The sequence below is a fragment of the Xenopus tropicalis genome, chromosome 4, assembly GCF_000004195.4.
Source record: "Xenopus tropicalis strain Nigerian chromosome 4, UCB_Xtro_10.0, whole genome shotgun sequence".
Classification (NCBI taxonomy): Eukaryota; Metazoa; Chordata; class Amphibia; order Anura; family Pipidae; genus Xenopus; species Xenopus tropicalis.
Genome location: NC_030680.2, coordinates 131,620,368 through 131,644,650, shown reverse-complemented (window position 1 = coordinate 131,644,650; position 24,283 = coordinate 131,620,368). Strand labels below are relative to the sequence as shown.

Sequence of the window (24,283 nt, the reverse complement as noted above, 5' to 3'; positions counted from 1 at the left end):
AAATGTAAAAGAGAAATGCTGAAATGTAGAAATAGAAGGGGGTACTGGTAGCACTGCAATGCTAATTAAAATACTAGTAAGGTTGGAAGAGCTAATAATATGGCCAAAATCCATCTGGAGCTGAGTCACTTTCTGTTCTATAATAGTGAACAAACGTGATAATGTTAAGAGTACACTCACTGTAATTAATGGGGCTGAGTGAGTTCTTGTCTTCTATTCAGCTGCAGCCATATCTTGCTATTATATGTAACTCTGAGGTGCACTGTGTGTAAAAGAAACAGCTAGGTTTAATAATGTGTGCAAATGCCTTTCTCTGGGCTAAGCACAGGGCTGGGTGCTGAGCTAGAAACATGTCCGTAACACTCCCGCCGCTGTGTTCTGATCAGGTGAGGACCCGCTTGTGGAAGATCACAGTGAACGTGACATTAATTCGGTGGCGGGTGTGTTGAAGCTGTACTTCCGAGGCCTGGAAAACCCACTCTTTCCTAAGGAAAGGTTTCAAGACTTGATATCAACAATCAGTGAGTATAACTACGGTCAAATAGTCTGTCTGCTAGAAAAGCTTTGGCCATTTTGCCTGCTTGCTGCTCACTCCTATGTTCTGGCTAGGCGTAACCTAGGTCTGAGTGCCTCCAATTGGAGACCATCTAAAAGCATCAGGGTTGGACTGGAGGGTACAGGGCCCACAGGGGATACTGCCTCACGGGCCCCTGCACTCCCCCAATGGGCTTCGCTCGCGGCCTCCACACCCCCTGCAGGGGCCCACACCACCTGTCTGACACCCTTCCCCGAGCCACATAAATTAAACTTACCTTCAGTGCATTAGGGAAGGGAGACGGACGGCTCAGGAGAGCGCCCTGCGGGGATAGGGTCTGGGCTGAGACCCACAAGGGCCAGGTTCTTCCCGTTGCCCCGGCAGCCCAGCCTGACCCTGAAAAGCATGGGTACTCCCAGCCAATTCTCTATAGCAGTGATCCACGAGTGGAGAGTCTTTGGATGTTACCCCCACTGGCCTCAAAGCAGCTGCTTATTTTTACATTCCTGGCTTGGGAGAAAGGTTTGGTTGCATAAAAACAGGTGTACAGAAAATCAGAGCCTCCTGTAGGCTGCCAGTCCAACTAGGGGCTACCAAATAGCCAATCACAGCCCTTATTTGGCACCACTGGGAACTTTTTTTATGCTTGTGTTGTCCTGTTACTGAGCTTATGGTTGCTCAGCAAGAACTGTCCAGTCCCAGTAGTTGCACCCAATCCTTAGACAACTTAATCTCAAGGTGTTAAAGATAATCTTATACCACAGCATTGTTGTATTTAGGGGGGTAGCACTAGTACTGGGGGTCATTTATCAACAGTAGGCAAATTTGCCTGTGAGCAGGAACCCATGGCAACCAATTAAATTAATTGTTCTATCTGCAGCTGGCTGAAAAAAAGCTGAATCACTGAACCGTTGCTATGGGTTACTGCCCATCTGCAAATTTGCCCAGTGTTGATAAATCAGCCCTCAGCTAGGCCTACTGAAGTGTTTTTTAAGCATGTACCTGTTGGCTCAGTCTTATTGGGTCAGCCTTAGTATTGTCTCAGTATTCTTTCTGTGAGTCGCTATAAATCCATTGGTCAGTATATTTGCCCAGCATGACTAAGGTGGAACTATTCAGTCAGTGCTGTCTCATCATCCTCATCATGCCTCTCTCTCTGACTTGCTTATTTCAGAGATAGAAAACTGTTTAGAGAGGGTGCATCATATCCGACAGATCCTCATCACGTTGCCCAGATCCGTCCTGGTGGTCATGAGATACCTCTTTGCCTTCCTCAACCAGTGAGTCTTTATCTCTATTCCTGGTGCTACTAAAATAGACACAGTGTGGATTTTGACTAATGCTCAATGCTGATCTATCTATTCATGAATATCAGTCTCCTGTTAAATATCAGACATCGGGAGCCTGCAGATCTCCAGAGGTTTTTGCTCTACAGCTCCCTGCATCCCCTTTGACAGCTGAAATTAGGAAGAAAAAAAAATAACATTTGGAGCCCATAGGTCCCAAGTGCTTGTAGTTTTATCTTTTTTTGGATATAGAGTGAATACCTTACTGTAAAATATAAGGATTTTACAGGTTACTGAGGAGTTCTATAACCATAGCACTATTTATATGGCTGTGAAACTCCGAGGCGACTATATTCTCATATTTTACAACAGGGGGTACATTAGTTATTATAATACACAAGTTTTAGTCATGTGACAGAAATTACATCACTACGTACCAATTATACCTGATGACCATTTATAAGGATATAATTTATAGAATATTCACGGCTCTTGTGTAGTATAAATAGAATAAACTTTAAAGCTTTAATCTCCGTAGGTTAAAACACTGTCCTATTTCTTTAGCCCCACTAGGAACCAGCTCCATAGGTAACAGAATGCAGTCGGCTCCCAGTGCTTACCAAGGGACATAGCTCTGACTGCACTTTTTCATATTATGAGACATGGGTTGGGGCTTGGATCCAGCTGAAGCTTTTCTTAAAAACCCATAGAGACCAATGCAGTGAGAAAACCTCCATCAGCCCTGAATAATGGGCCTAGCCCTGCACCCCAGCCCAGTAATATGAAATAAAAAAGCTCACAGAAAGAAAATACATAGTACAGGTGTGGGACCTGTTATCCAGAATGCTCGGGACCTGGGGCTTTCCGGATAAGGGATCTTTCCTTAATTTGGATCTCCATACCATAAATCTGCTAAAAATCATTCAAATATTGAATAAACCCAATGGGATTGTTTTGCCTCCAATAAGGATTAATTATATCTTAGTTGGGATCAAGTACAAGGTACTATTTTATTATTACAGAGAAAAAGGAAATCATTTTTAAAAATTAGAATTATTTGCTTATAATGGAGTCTATGGGAGATAACCTTTCCATAATTTGTAACTTTCTGGATAATGGGTTTCCGGATAAGGGATCCTATACCTGTATATCTAATGGTAATGGGCCAGGGGTTTATCCTCGCTGGTCTTTCCCTTAAAGCTCAAGAGTCCAGCTGCCAGTGACAGTGAGCGGAATGGCAGGTTTCCTAGTCAGTTTATATGTACAATTGAACACTATATTGATAGCGACACTACATACACTGCAATGCTGGCCTACGCTCGTAGGTGTAATATTTCCCTGAAGTCAGAGCAACATATTGAGCTGTTTCCAGGGTTATTTTTAGTCTGTAAATTCAGTCTACAATCTGTTTAGTGCTATTCATACAGCGTCTTCAGGAATGCCAAGCCCCTGACATTTTGTTATTAAGGAGAAACCAGATTGCTTGTCTTATTATAATCCCACTCAGCTATAATAGTATAAATGTTTCCATACTGTGACACCAATTTACGGGAGACTGCAGGAAGCTGTTTTTTTAGGGTTCTATTGTTTAGGTGTTTGTGCTGTTTTGTGTAGAGAGATTTAGGGTATTTGCTTTTACTGTAAATGGAGTAAAATGTGTATTGTAATAACTGGGCATAGGGGCAGTTAATGTACTATGTGCTGGCTATGTAATTATAATGGCTGCATGGCAAATACCAGCTCCTGTGGACTCTATTGGGAGGGATCTACAGTATATGACAATTATGATTTTTATTTGGAAACCCATTATCAAGAAAGTTTCCCATTTAAACTAACACTTGTTTATTTCTATGGATTGGCTTTTTTCTGTAATAATGAATATATAGATGTTTTAATAGCCTTAAATGGATTGTTCACCATCAAGTATGTTATAGAAAAATTGGTTCTTAGCAAGTTTTCAATTGGTCTTCATTTTTTATTTGTTATAATTTTTTAAGCTTTTTTGCCTTTCTCTTCTGACTCTTTCCAGCTTTCAAATGGGGGTCACGGACCCGGCAGCCAAAAACTATTGCTCTGTGAGGCTTTAATTGTATTGTTATTGTTACTTTTTATTAATTACCTTTATATTTATGCCCACCCATATTTATATTTCTGTCTCTCTTTCAAATCACTGCCTGATTGCTAGGTTAAATTGGACCCTAGCAACCAGTTTGCTGCTGAAATTCCAAACTGGAGAGCTACTGAAAAAACCCAAAACCCACAAATAATAAAAAATTAAAACCAACTAAAAATTAAATTAAAAGTTAATTTAATGGTGAACAACCCCTTTAAAGCTGCTCCCCAGGTCCCATCTGATCTGGGTAATAATTCCATATCTAAATTCTCAGAAACTCATGCCAGAGGGCTCAGTGTTCTAGATAATGCTCAGTTTGGCATTTACTAATATATATGCTTGCTGGCTCTTACAAAACAGGACCAGGTCCAGAAATGTATATTGGGTATAATGTGTAGCGGTTTCTGCTGCTGTAATATATGTCTGTCTGTGTCAATATATTTTCTGTGTGCAATGTAAAATTTTTTATGTCAGTAATTGGGTGGGACTGTCCACATAATTGGCCCCAGACTGGCAATCTGTGGGTTCTGGGAATGCCAGAGGGGCTGCTGTAAAATTCTATAGACAGTCACTATTTATTGGGCTGGTGGGGGCTGTTTGGGCCTCTGTGTACTTGGAATGCCAGGGACTATTTGGAATCTCAGCCCAGACCTGTAGGCAGTTGCAGAAGACCCACTAATGTGATCTGTGTCCAAGGTTTTTTAGTTCAGCAGTCCTGGTTGCTTGCTTGCCCATAGCTGACCAGGAACTATAAAGGGATCTTTATTTTGCCAGAGTTGATATTTATAATAGTATTTCAGCAGCTCACTGACTTGATCTCAATGAAATTTGCCGCAGTTTATCACAGTACAGCGATGAGAACATGATGGATCCATACAACCTAGCCATCTGTTTTGGACCAACCCTGATGCCTATCCCAGATGGGCAAGATCCTGTGTCTTGCCAAGCACATGTCAATGAGGTCATCAAAACCATCATCATCAGCCACGAATCCATCTTCCCCAGTCATCGTGAGCTGGAGGGGCCGGTATATGAAAAGTGCATGACCGGAGGAGAGGATTACTGGTGAGTACTATTCTTTCATTGTACCCAGGATTAGTCCCGTTATTCATCTCTTGTTCACATGGTAGGACCTGCGCCTTGGATATTTTTAATAAAGGGATTCTGTCATGATTTTTATGGTGTTTATTACTAAATTACACTGTGCACATTGCAAATAATTCATTTTACCATTCAAAATGTTATTCTTGAACCAATAAATGTATTTTTTGTAGTTGTAATATTAGTGTGTAGGCGCTATCTCAGTGCATTGTGCCTGATCCTGTGCCTTCAGAAATAGCCAGCACTTCACAATGGAACTGCTTTCAGATAAGCTATTGTTTCTCCTACTCAGTGTAACTGGAGGAGTCATGGGTCAGATTTAGGTGTTTTACTATTGAGTGCTATTCTCATATCTGCCACTAGGTGGGGAATTGGAGCATTTTTAGCAATACAGGTGTGAGGGAGCTGTTATCTTGTTACGAGAGTGATATCACTCCAACTTGCAGCGTAGCGGTAAAGAGAGACTAAACAAGCACACAAGTACACACAAGCACTTACACAATTACACACAATCACTTACACACAAGTACACACTTACACACAAGCACTGTACACACAAGCACTTTACACACTGCACTTACACATCTGTATAACAGGTGCATTTTACATTAGTTTCTTTTTTTTAGATTTCATTATATGGGCATGATGTATAGAAGCATCAGAAACGGAATCTTTTGCCATTTTGCTTGGCCCCAGGCCAGACTGGACAGTAGGAGGCGCTCCCGTTACACATATATGACATTAGCAAATTAAAATAAAACTCTCATTATCATGATTCCTGCTCTGTGGAAAAATAGCACTGACAGCTCTCATGTTTTTTGAGTGTTCTAACAATGCATTCTGCCGTTGGAAGGTGCTGTCTGTAAGGTTACTATTTTCTGTCTGCTCTATAGGGAATAGAATTATGTTATTTTTGTGTTTATAAAGAAGAATATTCAGTTAAATGGGTTTCATCTCATTTGTTACAGCATTCGTCTGGAAATAGAGATGAGCTTATTACAAATTATATATTACAGTAATTAATTAGTGGTCTCTGATGAAAGGTATAATTAGAGGGCACTGCGTGTACAATGCTTTCCCTTTTATTATTGCTAAAAGCTGATTAACCAATGAGATGCCAGTTGGGTTCAGCCCCACCAATAGTGCAGAAGGATGTTGGATGTAATGGCGCTTATGTTTCATTACAGTGACAGTCCCCACAGTGAGCCGGGTGCTATCGATGAGGGTGACAACGGCACAGAGCCTCACACTAGTGATGAAGGTAAGAGCCTACAATAGGCACCCAACAAAAACTCAACACAAACACCCATTTTCATAGGGTTCCCGTCCCTCTTTGTGGTCTGACATCCAGTCACCTACCAGCTCATAAGGTTGAGGTTTACGTACATCTTTATTCGGCATTAGTGTGAGTGCAGTTTCGGTGCCTGAGTGTTATTATCTCATTTTTTTTTTCATTGTTTTTTTAACACCTTTAACCCTTACCCCCCTTTTCTTTAATTAACATCCACTGGGTGGTCAATATAACTGCTTACAGAACAGAATAATGACCACTGTATATGAGATGTGTTGTATCACAACTATACAACTATGGGACCTGGTACCCAGAATGCTCATGACCTGGGGTTTTCAGGATAGGGACCTTTTTCATAATTTGGACATTTATACCTGGCGTCTGCTAAAATATCATCATCATCATCATTATCATTTAAAAATTAAATAAACCCAATAGGATTGTTCTGCCCCCAATAAGGATTAATTATAACTTAGTTGGGATCAAGTACAGGTACTGTTTTATTATTAAAGAGAAAAGGGAATCATTTAACCATTAAATAAACCCAATAGGGCTGTTCTGCCCCCAATAAGGGGTAATTATATCTTAGTTGGGATCAAGTACAGGTCCTGTTTTATTATTACAGAGAAAAAGGAATCATTTAACCATTAAATAAACCCAATAGGGCTGTTCTGCCCCCAATAAGGGGTAATTATATCTTAGTTGGGATCAAGTACAGGTACTGTTTTATTATTACAGAGAAAAGGGAATCATTTAACCATTAAATAAACCCAATAGGGCTGTTCTGCCCCCAATAAGGGGTAATTATATCTTAGCTGGGATCAAGTACAGGTACTGTTTTACTATTACAGAGAAAAAGGAATCATTTAACCATTAAATAAACCCAATAGGACTGTTCTGCCCCCAATAAGGGGTAATTATATCTTAGTTGGGATCAAGTACAGGTACTGTTTTATTATTACAGAGAAAAGGGAATCATTTAACCATTAAATAAACCCAATAGGGCTGTTCTGCCCCCAATAAGGATTAATTATAACTTAGTTGGGATCAAGTACATGGCACTGTCGTATTAACACAGAAAAATAGGAAATCAATTTTAAAAATTTGTTTGATTAAAATTGAGTCAATGGGACTTTCCATAATTCAGAACTTTCTGGATTACAGGTTTCTGGATAACAGATCCCATACCTGTACTAGTAGGAAACTGATATGCTAGATTCTATTTAGATTGTAGGTTCATTAGGGCATGCCCCCCCACTACTACTTGCATCAGTTATTGGTTGTTTTTGTATGTAAATGTGGATGTTCAATGTATACACCCATTTATAGTACAATGCTGCATAATATATTGGCACTTTATAAATACATGATAATAATAATAATAATAATAATAATAATAATAATAGAGTGTTTTGGGCAAATTTGTATTGTTACTGGGTACCTCTCAAAAAGAGAGATAAAGTAAAAATGTACAAAAGAGTAATGCTGCCCTCTGCTGGCTGCAGCTGAGAAGTGCATTGGTGCATAAAGGCCTTGATTAAATGTGAGGCCCCAGATGACAATGCTCCTTGGAATGACCAGCAGTTTATATGAGCATATCATATTTGTGACGCTGACAGTCAGATATGTTCTGATCTTTAAGTGAGGGGGTGACAATATTTTTATTGGGGGTGAGGTCTATTGAAAATAGAATCTGTTTTGGTCAGTTGTATCCTCCTGCGGATATGCTGTGTGTATCATGGGCATGCACTTTATAGCCCTCCAGCTGCTAATGAAGGATGCTGGGGGTGTATATAACATCCTAACAGTATACTTGTTCATACAATATGATTCACTTGTTTTTTTTATCATTTATCATGGTCAATGCCAAGTCAGTGACAAGAGAAGAGTCATCTTGCCGATTATATTGCATTATTCCTCTATGTTCTGTGCCCTCATATTTACCTTTGCTTTTATCCTCAGAGGTGGAGCAGATTGAGGCTATCGCTAGGTTTGACTACGTGGGACGGACTCCCCGAGAGTTGTCCTTTAAGAAGGGGGCATCCCTGCTTCTGTACCACCGCGCGTCTGAAGACTGGTGGGAGGGGCGTCACAATGGGGTCGATGGCCTTATACCGCATCAGTACATTGTGGTGCAGGATCTGTGAGTACCTGATAGGGAAATTGCTTTAGGTGCCATGGTGCCAGTATCTGTTCTTCTTATATGGTCATTTGTGGAGGATCCCAATCCCTCAGGTATAGTCAGGAGTTCATGGTATATGCGCGCCGAGCTTTGTATGTGTGTTCTACTGTGCCTTATACTGTTTCATCATCATCATCTTGTACATTTATATATTTATATATAGTGAATAATGTACCCCCAATTGTAAAATATAAGGATATTGTAAGTCAGGTCATGGAACTCCAAGGCAACTTCTAATATCCTCATATTTATAACAGGGGGTACATTATTTAATATTATGCACAAATTCCAGTAAATAATTTCACAGAAATGACATCACTAATCACTGATTATAACTGATGACATTATATATATATATATATATATATGACCCTGCTGATGGTTGCTTGTGCTGCTCTTACTGTTGTTTTGTCTATTTTACAGACATTCTGCCATTAACTCTTTTTTGTTTTTCTCTTAGGGATGATGCATTTTCAGACAACCTTAGCCAGAAAGCAGACAGCGAGGCCAGCAGTGGGCCCCTACTTGATGATAAGGCCTCCTCCAAAAATGATATCCACTCCCCTACTGAGCATCTGCAGGAATACAGCTTCCCTGGAGTGTTGGGCAGGTACTCTGAGACTAACATTATGTTCTGCAGCTTTGCTATCAGGTTGCTAGGCAGGGTGGCCATACCAACTAGGCATCTGTAATGTCAGAATGCTTGAAATTGCCTGCCACTGCTTGCCGTAGCCAGGCATGGTGCACATTCTGGGAAGGGACTGGTGGGCCTCTGTTTGGAAATGCCAAAGCAAACATTTCTGATTGGTCTTTGCCCATTGCAGCCAGGTATTTCTCATACTTCAGTAAGGGAAGCAGTTACTGGTGATTTTGCCCTTTTTGTCCCCTGCAGCAGTTGAATGTGCTATAGTGCTATAAGCAAGCTACTGACCCATAAGGTATGCCCCACCCTATCTATGCTGTGCCAATCAGGGATGTATTTATATATAGGAATCCAAGGGCCCTACATTGGAACCCTAATGCTACATGTACCCATGCCATTATTCCATTTTTTGCACTCAGGGTGAGACTGAGATCTGATGGAGCTGCCATACCACGAAGAAGAAGTGGCGGTGACAACCACAGTCCCCCCCGACCTCTAGGTCCTTGTATAGATACCCCTCCCAGAGCCGCTGCCTGTCCCAGCAGCCCACACAAGCTGTCCCTAAACAGAGGAAGGGTGGATAGTCCTGAGAAGCGTCGGATGGCAACCTTTGGCAGTGCCGGGAGCATTAATTATCCTGAGAGGAAGGGTCTGAGTGATGGAATCTCCCTGCGTTCAGTAACCGGAGGAACCAGACACAGCAGTCTGGGGGACCACAAGTCTTTAGAAGCTGAAGCTCTGGCTGAGGTAGGACAATAACCCATAAATAATAGGCAATGACCCATTTCTGCATATGTGCTACTATTCAGTTTGTGTGCCCTATAGTGGTTAAAAGCAGTAAAAATGCTACAATTTCTTTGGGAAATGAACTGTGGTTAAGCCAAGAATGTACTGATCCTGATATATACTGAATATATATTTATGATATCATAATTATGACTTGGGTGGGTCTTTGTCTTTTATGTTTTTAGGGTGGTCTTTTGTTTGTTTGTTAATTTCTAATTTTCTCATATACCTCATTTTGTTCAGGACATTGAAAAGACGATGAGCACGGCCCTGAATGAGCTGCGTGAGCTGGAGAGACAGAACACGGCCAAACAGGCTCCTGATGTGGTGCTGGACACATTGGAACCCATGAAACACCCGGTACTGGGCACCCCCAATTCTGAACCAGTTAGTCCTTTGCACACTATTATGATCCGCGACCCTGATGCTGCCATGAGGAGGAGTAACTCCTCTACTACAGAGATGATGACTACATTTAAGCCTGCCCTGTCGGCACGCCTTGCTGGGTCTCAGTTGCGCCCCCCACCTGTAAGGCCGGCAAGGCCCATGGTCCAGCACAGGTCTAGTAGCAGCAGCAGCTCTGGGGTGGGAAGCCCGGCACTAACACCAACAGAGAAGGTGTTCCCCAGCAACCCGTCTGAGAAATCAGGGACCATGTAACTGCCCCCTGAACCCATTATCCTGGATCCTCCTGTGGTATTCTCTGTATGGTACAGCTGAGAACTGGATCAGGGGGACACAGAAGCTGAAAGAACTCAAGTGTTTACACTAAAGAGCCAGTTCCAGTAGTCTTAGATAAAATTCCCTTACCCATGTCTGAAATATGGTTGTGTACATACATATACTCCCTACATGTGACTCCCCCTATTCATCTCCTCTCTTGCCAATACATCCAATCTGTCCTTGCACCCAGGCATACAGATTCTTAGGCACCCAATCACATGTACATATCTCATACATACCGAATAGTCTCTCTCTCTCTCTCCATGCACTTATAACCACATGGTTCTTATTCAAGAAGCTTTTTTTCCCCACTCAAGATGCGTCTATGTGCCCATTAACATGTAACCATCTCAGTGGGGTCACTTCCTGTGCCCACCATTCTCTTTGGATTTATCAGTTAGGCCCATTATCAACACTCCAGACCCCAGTCACTCAGTGACTGTTACACTGTGCACCCACTCACACAAGATCTAACTCCATGCACCCGCTCGCAGAGCATCTTACACCATGCACCCACTCACACAGCATCTTACTCCTTGCACCCACTCACACAGCATCTTACTCCTTGCACCCACTCACACAGCATCTTACTCCTTGCACCCACTCACACAGCATCTTGCACCCACTCACACAGCATCTTACTCCTTGCACCCACTCACACAAGATCTAACTCCATGCACCCACTCACACAGCATCTTACTCCTTGCACCCACTCACACAAGATCTAACTCCATGCACCCACTCACACAGCATCTTACTCCTTGCACCCACTCACACAGCATCTTACTTCTTGCACCCACTCACACAAGATCTAACTCCATGCACCCACTCACACAGCATCTTACTCCTTGCACCCACTCACACAGCATCTTACTCCTTGCACCCACTCACACAGCATCTTGCTCCTTGCACCCACTCACACAGCATCTTACTCCTTGCACCCACTCACACAAGATCTAACTCCATGCACCCACTCGCACAGCATCTTACTCCTTGCACCCACTCACACAGCATCTTACTCCTTGCACCCACTCACACAGCATCTTACTCCTTGCACCCACTCACACAAGATCTAACTCCATGCACCCACTCACACAGCATCTTACTCCTTGCACCCAATCACACAGGATCTTACTCCTTGCACCCAATCACACAGGATCTTACTCCTTGCACCCAATCACACAGGATCTTACTCCTTGCACCCACTCACACAGCATCTTACTCCTTGCACCCAATCACACAGGATCTTACCTCATACAACCAGCCACAGAGGATATTATACCATGCATGCATTGTAAACTGTTTATCTCACCATTTATACCACTATGATATATCCGATTAGACGTATGTCAGCTGACTTGCTCTTTTTACCTTCAGTGGGCATCATTCATATCTAAACCTGAGCAGCATTTTTTCTCCTTGCCCATTTGTAATACAAATATATGTACCACACTGGATCTTACCCCAGAGCTTTTCCCCATGGACTCATCTCATGAACCTCTTCATCTCAAGGAATTGTACCATAGTGATTCTTAAATCTTCAGTTGGCCTTAAGATGCACTAAGACTCAGTACAATTTATACTGTATGGCACTGCATTTATGCGTGTGTGTTGGCTTGGATACGCCGGAGATGATAGAAATATGGAGGGAGTAGTCCAGTCAGGGCTGTATGTTTTTATCCCTCTGGGCTGTACTTGGGCACCATGGATTGTTGCTAAGAGAATGGCAATGAATCAAACAAAATGAGAATTACCTGTGGAATGCTGTATTTCTCCTTGAGTTTTTACCCATTCTGCCCTGCTCTTAATCAGCTGGATCTCAAAATGCCTTTTCTCAGCCTGACATTGTGGGTTTCCCCAAATGATTGGCCCGTCTGTATGTTGTACCCTCGACTGTGGCTGCCATGTGAGGGCCCTGCTGTCTGATCTGCCTGGAGAAAATGTAACTTTGTACAGGTTTATGGATTAGTTCTCTTATTAATCCTGTGTAGGCCCCAGGCCTAGTTATTATAAATGTGTATATATATATATAAACATATATATATATATAGTAGTTGAACGTAGGATAATTTGAATTATGCTTGAACTGAGTTCCTAGAAAGGCTGTTTGTGCTGCCACTGGAAAGGTGATATATATGTGTGTGTATATATATAGTATAAATGTTATCAATCCCTGACATTTACCTCAGAATTGTATTCCAATAACACCTTCCTTATGAATGTGGGACCTGGCATTGACCAACAAAAGCTTTGTATCCCCTAAATGTATCTGTGCATGGGGTTAGATACAGGGGCAGAGGTACTGTGCCTGGGGGCTAATGTAATCACAGGTGCATAGTTTGACCTAGGTCTGATACAGAAACCAATCATTAGGTAGAATTTGCCCGTCAGCTGTGAAAGCAAACAACTGGTTGCTATGGGTTACAAGATGTAGCACTTAATATTGCATTACGCCATTGTTTGTAAAGTACCCTGAACAGGTGTAGGCCTGTGGGCATTTACTCAGCAACCTCCACGTGACGTCACCAGTGTCTGCTATAGGCAGAGAGTTTCCCATTTATATAAGTGGCATATAGACAGCTGTGCTCCTCCCCCCTCTGCTATAAGCCTTACTGGGTCACCAAACCTAAAATAGACATTTAGTAAATATGTCAATCTTCTTAAACTTTCACACAAGTTATGCTGGTTATCCCAAAATGTGGCTGCAATAATTTCACTATACACTTTGCTCTATAAGCAGCCATGTTGGACTCAGAGACTCACTGAACTGTAGGCCAAAAAGCCTAGTTTCTAATAACACGTGCATCCCTGTGCATTACTGGTGTCTGCTTTGTATAAAGCACTTTGTATTTTAGGTTTGCTGTTCCCTTCCCCTGGCTCAGGTTACGGGTGCCAATGAGTACAATATGAAAGACTGCCCCCTCAGGCGCCACGAGATTCGTCCCCAATGCCAGCCCTTGGTGTTTCTGCCCCATAATGCCCTGTGTGTAATTGGGTGCATTGTTAGACTCTCGTGCCCCTTTTATTGCCCGGCAGGGATGTCTTCAACTGCTGCTGGCATTTACCCCAACCAGCGCCTGCTGTGGGATGCTGGGAACTGTAGTTTAGAAGCAGCCCGGACATCACGGTATCACAGCTATTTAGACATAAACATAGCCAGATGAATATTTAAAGGGGAAATTCACCTTTGAATACAGTTGGATGGTTTAAATGGACCTGTTCTAAGCAACTTTTCATTTGCTCTTCATTTTTTTAATATATATATATAGGTTTTTTTTTAATTATTAACTTTCCTAGCATACTACTAAAAAATGTTTTATGGTTGTTGGGATCACTGACTATACAGGCCCTCTACTACTCATTCCTCCATTTAGACTTTAAACTGCTGCCTGGTTGCCAAGCCTGGACTGGCAATCTGTGGATTCTGGCAAATGCCAGAGGGTTGCTGTAAGATGCCATAGACAGTCACTATTTATTGGGCTGGTGGGGGCTGTTTGGGCCTCTGTTTATTTAAAATGCCAGGGCCTATTTTGAATCCCAGTCCAGACCTGATGGTTGCTAGGGTAATCAAGCCCTAGCCACCTGGCAAACTAAAAAACAAATTAAATAGAAAGTCCGGATTATTTTAGAATACCACTGTTTAAAACCAATGTTAAGGCAAACTACCACTTGAGCCAATTGTTTCTCAGATTGGGAGGTGGAACACAGACAGGTGAAGCCTTTCTGGACTCAGCACCGCAGTTATTACCAGCTATATAGAACCAATGCATTGCAGTTCTTCTTGTTATAGCTTGTTGTTTAAAGGAAATTTATAAATGTATAATATGGGGCATTTCTGTGGACGCCTCGTTTGGGGCGAGGTTTCATAGTGTGCATCATGGGTGCTGACACAATAATCATGTGAGGTGTTGGCGAATAAAGTTCAGGACCACAGTTTTAGGGCAACTATGAGGGGGCAAGCGAATCCTCCCATAAAACACACACTGCTGTGCAGAGAGGCCACTAAGTCACTACGAAACACACAGGGCCAGTGGCAGGTTCTCAAGGCCAAGTGGCCCCCTTGTGTCTCATTGATGCAACTTGTATATCCCGCCAAGTGCCAAACCGGTGGGCTCCGGTTGTTCTGTTTATGACTTAATCTTTGGTGCCAATAGAAGAAATGTACTTTAACTCAACCTACCACTGTGCAGCAACAGATACGACACTGGATTGTACCCTAATGCTTGTCTCTGAGCCAGTCCCCTAAAACAGGGCACCCCCACAGGGCCACGTATATACACTTTCTTTCTGGAAAGAAACTCACATTGTCTCTGTTATCTCTCTGTTGATGGCCTTGGCATCCAGTTTTACCAACCAGGCTGGCAGAATACAGGCCAGATATACTCTCTGGGGAATAACTTAAACCACCCTTCCCTTAGGGAACATAATGATATGAGAATCACCAAAGAAATCCACTTGGCCTGGGACCTCATGCTTTTATACAGAACTTTAGGATGACTCCTATTTTGAAGCAGAGGATTTCTTTTGATATAAGGGCCATCACTAAGCATGGTTCATCACCGATGGCATCACTGGGCACTATTTATATAAGGATATATGTATGGGTTATTCATGGCCCTTGTGTACTGGAATTGACTGAATCACACTGATTAGCTGCAAAACTTCAAATAAAGGAGCGGAACTCTTTTCTCCAGTTCCAAAGCCTGCTGAGGTCCTGGCGGTGTTACTAACCGCCCCATTACCCGGCATGTTGCACTGAGCCTCAGATAAAATCTGTTAAATCCCCTAAGCTCCTCGAGGCCTGGCATGGATTTACTTCCTAACTGATACCTGATACCACTTCTGCTCATTGCATTGCGTGTTCTGGCTCAGGTCCCAGAGTTGCACTCTGTGTTCTGTGTAGGAGGCCTGGGTCGGGATGCAGACCCTCTTTGCACTCTCCGGCCCATAGATCTAGTGCAAGGTACCTGCTTGCACGTTCTGTGCATGGGGCTTTAATCCGTGCGCTGCCCCTCGGCCTTGGCGCAGTCTATATGTCTTGGACAGGTAGCCTTGTTGCATGCTGCTCTTGTTTGGCATTGAAAGCACACAGAGAATGAAAGATTTAGGGTTTGAACAAAGATACAAATTCATACAAGTTCAACCTTTGGAGCCAGCATATGGATGCGGCATATACAAAGCATGCATTTAATTGACTTTACGAATGCTGTGAATGTTTAGGATTTATAGGTGCTTTCAGGGACTCCTTAAATCAGGCTTGGGCAACCTGGGGCATTTTGGATGTTATTGAACTACATCTTCCAGCTTCACCCGGATGTCTGGCTATGATCTTGGAAGTTGTTGTTCTACACCATGCCTATCTGTGCCATAAATAAACACTGTGCCAGTGCCCATTATCATGCTCAGACCTAAATATTTAGATACAAGAATCCTATACGGACAAAGGTGTGTAAAATATATACAATCACACACGTGTTGTGTTTCTGTGTGACATCATATGTGCAGTATATGGCAGTTAGAAATGACAAATGTAGGTATGCAACACTTGGGACATGCCACCTATGCCCACCCTGTGTCCCTCCAGCTGTTCTGAAAGTCAATTCCCAGCATAAAGTAGGGCGCAGGGAGTTTATTAGCAGGGTCCCACACGGTGTCCCAGCAGGGTCCCACACAGTGTGTATATGTGAATAAGAACATGCAGTAGTCAGAGGGAAGCCAAAAATGCACAAATACCAAGCACAAATACCAGTAATTATGTATGGAGCAAATTCCTCAAGTGCCCTCAGACCTGGGCTGCTTTGGGTAGTTCTAAAATGCCCATCAGGTCTTTGCTGCAAATCCCTCCAGGAAGTGAAAGTGTTAATTTATATAGATATAGGCGTAATGAACACCAGGTTAGGGTTGGAGGGGGGCTGCCTGCCAAAGCACAATGTTTAACCCCATGATGTGTATGATTATCCAGTTCAAAAAGGGAGTCACAGGTCTCTGCACTATGGAGTGGAACGTAAAGGCCTGTGATGCAACAAAAGAACAAAAAAAAAATGGTTGATTGTGATCTTTTTTAGCACGCTGCATTCGGTACACTCTGAAAGGCCGCCTGGGATTGGTAAACTATTACCCCCATGTTATTGAATTCTGACTCCCTCTCTTGAAGTCATGAGTGAGCTGAGTATGAGCAGCCTTTTCTCTATGTGCTGTGCCGGTGGGTGGCATTCAGATCTGACAGTCAGGATGCATTAAAGGGCGGGAACAGCAATACCTCCTGCTTGTCAGAGCTATGTTTACCCACAGGAAGTGTGCTTCCCGCTAACCATGCCATTGTAATGGTTGTGTGGCATAGGATACCAGAAACCTGTGAAAGTGGCATATCAGTTTCATGTTACCTACAATAGCTTGTGTTTTGCTAAATCTGCCCTACAGCATAGCAACTATCAGCATAGCAACTATCAGCATTTCAGAAGATGAAGGCAGGTGCTTTCTTCAAGACATAACAATAATAAACTAGTAAACTGTGTTGTACACTCACCTTTGTAATATAAATATGTATTGCACATATCCTTGCAAAGGATTACCAGTTTCAAAATGGCTACTTTCTTTCCCATTGTTGGATCCAGCCCACTATAAATGCCCCCTCTTTGCTGGAAGTCAATCACCATCATCACATCATGGCTAATTAATGAAGCTGAAAGATTACTCTTTATTTACATTAAAAAAAAAATATAGTCCATAGACTTGTATGACCACCATGCAACATTATTATGGCCACATCAGGCAGAACGACCACTACATTTAATGGCCATTTAACTATGAGAGTTGTAGCTAAATGTAGCAGGTGCACTGGGGCTCCGGCACCTATATGGAACCACTCAGTCCTTCATATGGAAATATTAACCATTTGTGCAGTGATTTTCTTTGCATTAAGGGCCCCAAAATAACCCAATGCCACTGCTTAGTAGCACCACTGATCTTCTTTGTACATAAAATGGTGGTAAAATATGATTTAAACATGGTTTGCTCCGTGACCTACACATGCTTGTGACATTGTGACTTTGTTGCAGGTTTTTGGGAATGGAATAGGTTTTAGGGTAGGGTAACAGGATAGATCAGGGGTGTAGACTAAAATGACCCATTTCTCATGGGAGATGTGAGTTTGTGACCGCACAACTATAGGGTTTGTACGCGGTGGCCAATATTTTGCTTGGCCAAGAGGGATGAGTTGGATTGTGTGCTAGGCACGTACTGGGCGACCACGGCTATCTAAATAAAAAGGAAGATTCCTAGGAATTAGCACTCAAATAGAACTTGTAATTACAATGTACCAAGGGAAATCAAACTACAGACATTAAATCAACTAAACTATTTTCCACTGAGTACGGACAAAGGGTTATCCCCTCAGCATTATACTGACTGCAGATTGGATTGATGTGACCAGCCTTAGTACTGTATGTTACAGCAAGTTCAGTTTAAAGGATCATATCCGAAGGCACATGGGCCCAGTTTGAAGTAAAACGCAGTAGGAGGGGCTGGCTATTGCTATATATTTCTTGTTATGCAGCCAGATCTACTTACCTTTGCTATTTATACTAGAGTATTTATCCTGTCCAGTAGCAACCTACAAGTCATGTGTTTGTACCACTGTCTGCAATGAATTCTGGGTACTGTAGTCCAATATACCTTACCTGTATGTTCTCAAACTGTGTTTATGCCTCTGCATCCTCTCTGACAATATACTCACGCACTGTGCTGTTCCCTTATGCCACCCTCGGGCCCATAATGCAGCTGTACAGACTCTTCTATAACGACCCGTCGGGTCACCACAGAAAAGCACATGACTCGTAGCCACTTCTGATTGGCTGTTTCTACTTCTATGGTGTTGCCAGGTAACATTAGAGGAACCGCTGATTGGCTGTCCCTGCATAATAATAATATTATCCTATAAATATTGTCAATGTTGTGTATGGAGACTGCTCCAGCCGTGTGTCTGATGCCATATGCTACTTATATGCTAATGAATCCCATGTAGAATAATAAACATGACTGGAATATTAAATAAATGGAAACATTTTTAGGATGTGCGTGCTGTCGTTTTTGAGTAGCCGTCGCTTATGTGAAATAATGCACAGTGGGTTTTGTGTCTGTTGATTGTGGACATCTAAAATGGAAGCACCATTTTGGTTACTATAAGACATTTTGGTTTCCTAGGAGTCTTAAGGGCTCGTTTATGTCCCCAAGTGCAGTTGTGGGCCCCACTATATCCCCACAGTCACTTTCATGTAAAACCACTTTCATGAAATGTTCTTAAATGTGCACCTTGTACTTCCTTTGACACAGGGGAACCGTGGAGCTACCGTTACCGTGGGACCAAGTGGTAACTCCGGGGTTCCCTCAGCACCCTGTGTCAGTCGCCCTAGGGTTGCCCCTTTTGTGTGTTGCTAATAACGCCCTTTAGGATGGGGGGACGGGCGTGTGGATGGGGAAATGGGCGGGCTGAGCAGGAATGGGCAGGGCAGAGACAGGCTTCTAGTTAAAAAGGGGTTACATTTGCCACTGAGTGGGTCAAGGAAGGTTGGGATTTGTAATATCGGCACAGGCCCTAGCTGGCAATTTGCTGGTTAGGCTGGTCAAATACCAGCTGGTCAGCAACCCTAGTCACTGCACTTTAGTTGCGCTGAAAGAATAGGACGCACACGTCACTCAGACACCGCACACTGTAAATGACGCCATCCAGACTTAAAAAATATTTGCTGTGATTGTGCCGGATTTGTGCCAAAAACACAAGCAGCTGCATTGATTAACCAATTTTTGGTTAATTGTGGTAATCACAGCGCAGTTACGCCTAGCACCTTTGTGACCACAATGAAGCTGGAATTCTGGGCAAAAACATTGCATTATGGAAAAAAAACATGGCAGTTGCTCTGAAGATTGCACTTTGCTCACTGCCCTTGTGGGCATACAGTACAAGTGCCCTATAGACTCCATTTTGGTTTCCTATGAGACATCAACTTCATTTTGTGTCCTAGGAGTTAGCAGCTCCATTTTGGGTTCCCAAGAGTCCATACACCACTCCATCTTCCTTTCCTATGCTGCTATTGTGAGAATATAATGGATACTTAACTGCACCATAACTGCTAAGCTCACACCTGCATTCCTATCTGTTCCCTAATGTTGCCTGCGGCCTCAAACCATTACTGTGTTAAACGAGATCCTGATGTTTATTCCTGGGCCAACATTCCTTTTCCATTAGAGGCAATAGAACAGCAATGGATTCCTTCACTTTAACACATTTCCTCTGTGTGACCTTTGGCTGCTTTCCCTCAGTCGGCAACACAGATGTTACATAGAGCAGCCATTGCTTTTATCTCTAATGGTGTGAAATCCTATACCTGACAATGGCAGTAATTCACACACAGCATCAGTGCAAATGAATATGTTGGGGGTGAATAGCATACAGGGTTAGGCTTTGGCCCATGACGGGGAATCAGCATGATGTAATCGTGGGAAGCCATCTTGTGTGCCTTACTTCCTGACCATCAGGCATTGCACAAACACCTCAAAATGAAGTCTGAACACATCCAACCTGAGAATTCTCTTTCAGTGGTTATTGCATTGGCTGATCTGGAAGTGAGAGGGCCCACAGCTCCCCCATGTTTGTCATTCATGTGGATAGAAACAGGGCTGCCAACAGAGGGGGACATGGGGGAGTCACAATGAGGGGGGCCAGACAGATGCAAAACCACACAAGCCATTGCTGCCTCACATGCAACTGAGTATAACTGTCTGCATTTGCCATAACATTAGCAATTTTAATTCTGACTTTTCTAATTGGAACTGAATTGGGTCTATGGAATTTTACTGGGAAAACTCACCAAGTCTGAATTAATATGTTTTCCTTTCTCTGAACAACATGGAGGTAGGTTTGATAGAGTTTATCATGATGGATATGTACCTTTTGTGTCACTGTGTAACAATCCCCTCTGCCCCAACCTTTCCTTTAAAGAATAAATGTATTTTTCTTGAAAAGCCAGGCAAGATAATCTGCCAGGAACCTAGAGGAGGTTAGAGAGTTGCTTTATTCTCCCAGGCGAGAGGTTCACTCCTCATCAAGATCAGAAAGAGCCAGAAAAAGAAAGATGACAACATAACCCATAATAAGCTTTAACCGTTTATCTTTTCCATTCTGAGTAATGACACATGGGGGCCTTTTGGGCTCTCTCAGCATCAGTTTTAAAAAGCCTTTGGGAAACTTTGCAGGGGCAGGCAGCAATCGTCAAAATCCATATTCCAAGTAAGGGTAAAATCCAGTTAGATCGCAATAACAGGAAAGTTATGCTTCAGCAGGATCTGCAGAGGATTTTGCCCCATACATGCCCACTGATGAGCAGGGAAACTGCTGGCACACATGGCTACTCATGCACACACACAGAGCACAATCCTGCCTGACAATGTACTTTACACTACTTCGGCTCTTACTGCGTTACAAGTCAATAATAATAATAATATGCTGCCAAGAGACTTATCACTTCATCAGTTTAATATACTTTGGGCCCCAAAACATGGGTAACTGGCCCACCTCAACGGCACATTGCACCGAGATATAATATGTTATAATAATTTATGTGTCACAGTTGCCAACTCTGCGAGGGAAAATCATATTACTGATCAGCAATGTCTGCCTGAGCAATGCGGCTTTCCATTTGGTTTTGTTTCCTGGTTGAAAAAATGTTATTATGGAGAATCTGAGCCTTTATGAGCACCCAGACGAAAAAAAAGGAGATAATGACCATATTCAGCTCTGCTCTCATCTTCCTTCATGGCCTCAGAATGAGGCATCCGGGGCTGATTTGTGATGTAATTAAAGTGCGTATGTACACAAAGAAACGAAAGGAAAGATGTCTCGAAATGAGACCCTTCATCCATCATGTAAGAGGAAGGGAGTGAGTCCCATCAGCTGCAAACAGGCTGGCATTCTAACAACACTCGCTCCTTCCCTTCATTCTTACTCATGCACAGAAAGGAAGGGTTTCCAAATGCCACTGGCACAGACATGATATTGCTATCATTATTACACCTTAGCAACTGCACTAGAGTGGTATCTCTGCATAAGGGAATGTAAAAAGGAAGAAAGATTCACCAAAAGAATTAGTGATGCACTGAATGCATAATCTTTGGGAGTAAAATCCTAACAGAGATTTGGCTGAATACCAAACTGAATCCAAACCCTAAGTTGAATATTAAAAATCCTTAATTCTAAATAATTTTATGGTTTTTATAAATACCAAGGATCCTCCCTAATCTGGGTCCTACTGAAAGAGATTGGACCTGTGCAGAACCTGAACCTGATTTATATGCCCCCGTTTATATAATACAGACAACCTCACAGAATTGAACAGTAATCTGTATGGGAATAAACTGTAGCTGGTACTACAGGAAAGTGCCCACCTGTCACTGCCAGTCTGCCATAGTCTGAACACTTCCCATCGTGGTGGTTAAAAGGGTTTGACCCCAGCCGTCCTGCCTAACAATGGCCACGTCTCCAAATCAATAAAAACCCCTTGAAGTGCCCTCAACAGGCAGTTATCAACTTGAAAAAAGGCTGCGTGAAAGCCTGAAACGCTGCTGTTTGTTAGAGGTTGAAGCAAGATGTGAGCAATAAAGGCTTTTTAAATCCTTTTCGGAGAAGGTGCTGTGATTACTACGTTAATTATCATAGAATGACCAGGGACATGTAGGGCATCACTGATTGCATTTAAAATAAACTGCAATCAGTTGGATTTTTTAAAAGTGTCTCTGAATGTCCAAGTGATCTGGTCCTCTTAAATCAGGGGTCCCCGACTCGTGAGCCACAGTCAAATGTAAAAAGACTTGGGGAGCAACACAAGCATCATAAAAGTTCAAATAAGGGCTGTGATTGGCTATTAGGCAGCCTCTATGCACACTATCAGCTTACAGGGGCTTTATTTGGTAGGAAATCTTGTTTTTATTCAACCAAAACTTGCCCCCAAGTCAGGAATTCAAAAATAACTCCCTGGTTTGGGGGCACTAAGAGCAACATCCAAGGGGTTGGGGAGCAACATGTTGCCCCCGAGCCACTGGTTGGGGATCACTGCCCTAAAGTATCATCCATAAAGATATGAGATATGGGAAACAACTTATAGCAGGTAGTTACATCAAATAGGGCCACACTGGCCAACTTAATATAATACACTGATAATATACAGTATCAAAATGAATCCATGGTTTCAGATAACACAGTGAGCTGCTACCTAAACTGATAAGTACAGAATGAGTTTAGGCAAACAGACAAAGACAAATCCTCTGCATTTGCCCATATCAATATATTTAGTGCATTAAGACATTATGCCCTCCTGTCTTAACAAAACATTGTTTGTCCATATATTACAATAAATACAAGCTGGGCAGCTCTGTCAAAGTCATCCCCAATCTAGCCAGTCCTACACTTTCACTTTCTTTCTATAATTATCTTATTCTAGTATTTATTTTGGAATTTCTATAGGGAGTTTTTCCTGCAAATTGCTTGGCATGGTTAAAACTCCCAAATATTGGACACCACAGAGATCATGTGACTATAGCTGTGGATGATGGGAGCTACAAGGGGCTGGCCACGGGCTCCTAAATAAACTATAGCAAAAAGGGAAAGTTGTGCACCCTCACTTAATAATGCAAAAATGTTTAGTAGTGAACTGTTATAGTGGCCATTTCTGTACTACACACACATATACTTCCAGGTAATTGGCTGACACTTTAATGGGTTAACTCCAGACTCTTGGCCTATGATATATCAGTGTTTTCTTGCCTAGGCCTAGCCTCTATCTGGGGCAGTAAATAGCCACGCTGGTAACTTCAAGAGCCAAATTTGTATTTACCAAAATGTATCTTTTAGTACAGAGAGTGGACAAGGAGGTAATGGGAGGGGGCTGCATTAAAGCGGCCTCCCCAGAATTGCCCAAACCTGAAGCATGGTTTACTTCATATAAAAATAAACACTGTAAAGTGTCAGTTTTGCCCTGAGCCTCACAACTACTAAATACCCACTGTGCAGGCAGATTATTTCTGATTTATTTCTTTCTGGAATGGGATGCTGTGCTAAGATCCGACCACAGGGTGGCGATAAAACTTCAGTAATGGCTGCACAGGTTGAAATACTGATATCCTGCTTTCTGCCAATTCAATAGAAGTAAACATTTTGTTAAGCAAACAGTGTGAAAACTAGACATTGATGGCAGACAGGAACCATTTGGCCCACCTAATCTGCTCTGGTTCTGTTGAAACAGAGAGATTCCTTATGGACACTTATGCATTAAGGAATTTAATTATTTTCCTAGGCAATATCACCGATACATTATATAGGATGCAATCATGCTTCAGAGAAAAGTAATTAGATTTAAATTGCTCTCCAGTAAAGAAATCCATCCGAGGCTCCCACCTTCCCACATTCCCCATATTCTGGGTGAGCCCTGGGCACCTCGGGGGTCACTCGCATTAACAGAACGTGAGCCCAAGGGATAGCAATCAGTTTGCCAAAGTGGGAATATTCGTTAGTAAATGTCCCTGCTTGTTACTCCCAAGCTTGTAGCCGCGCCTGTAGATGTTGCACCTTTCCAT

At 42.5% G+C, this 24,283-nt stretch overlaps 1 protein-coding gene across 2 annotated transcripts in view; it reads left to right on the top strand.

Moving 5' to 3' along the window:
* srgap3 (SLIT-ROBO Rho GTPase activating protein 3) overlaps positions 1–18,731 on the top strand; it is a 96,032-nt gene extending 77,301 nt beyond the window's left edge. For both annotated transcript variants that reach the window (XM_002936253.5, XM_004914130.4), the window contains exons 15-22: positions 387–521; positions 1,710–1,815; positions 4,772–4,999; positions 6,223–6,296; positions 8,289–8,469; positions 8,969–9,118; positions 9,571–9,898; positions 10,181–18,731. In XM_002936253.5, coding sequence (XP_002936299.1) covers positions 387–521; positions 1,710–1,815; positions 4,772–4,999; positions 6,223–6,296; positions 8,289–8,469; positions 8,969–9,118; positions 9,571–9,898; positions 10,181–10,597 — 1,619 coding nt within the window. In that variant the 3' untranslated portion in view covers positions 10,598–18,731. The remainder of the gene's footprint in view (positions 1–386; positions 522–1,709; positions 1,816–4,771; positions 5,000–6,222; positions 6,297–8,288; positions 8,470–8,968; positions 9,119–9,570; positions 9,899–10,180) is intronic.
* Positions 18,732–24,283: the final 5,552 nt, after the last annotated feature.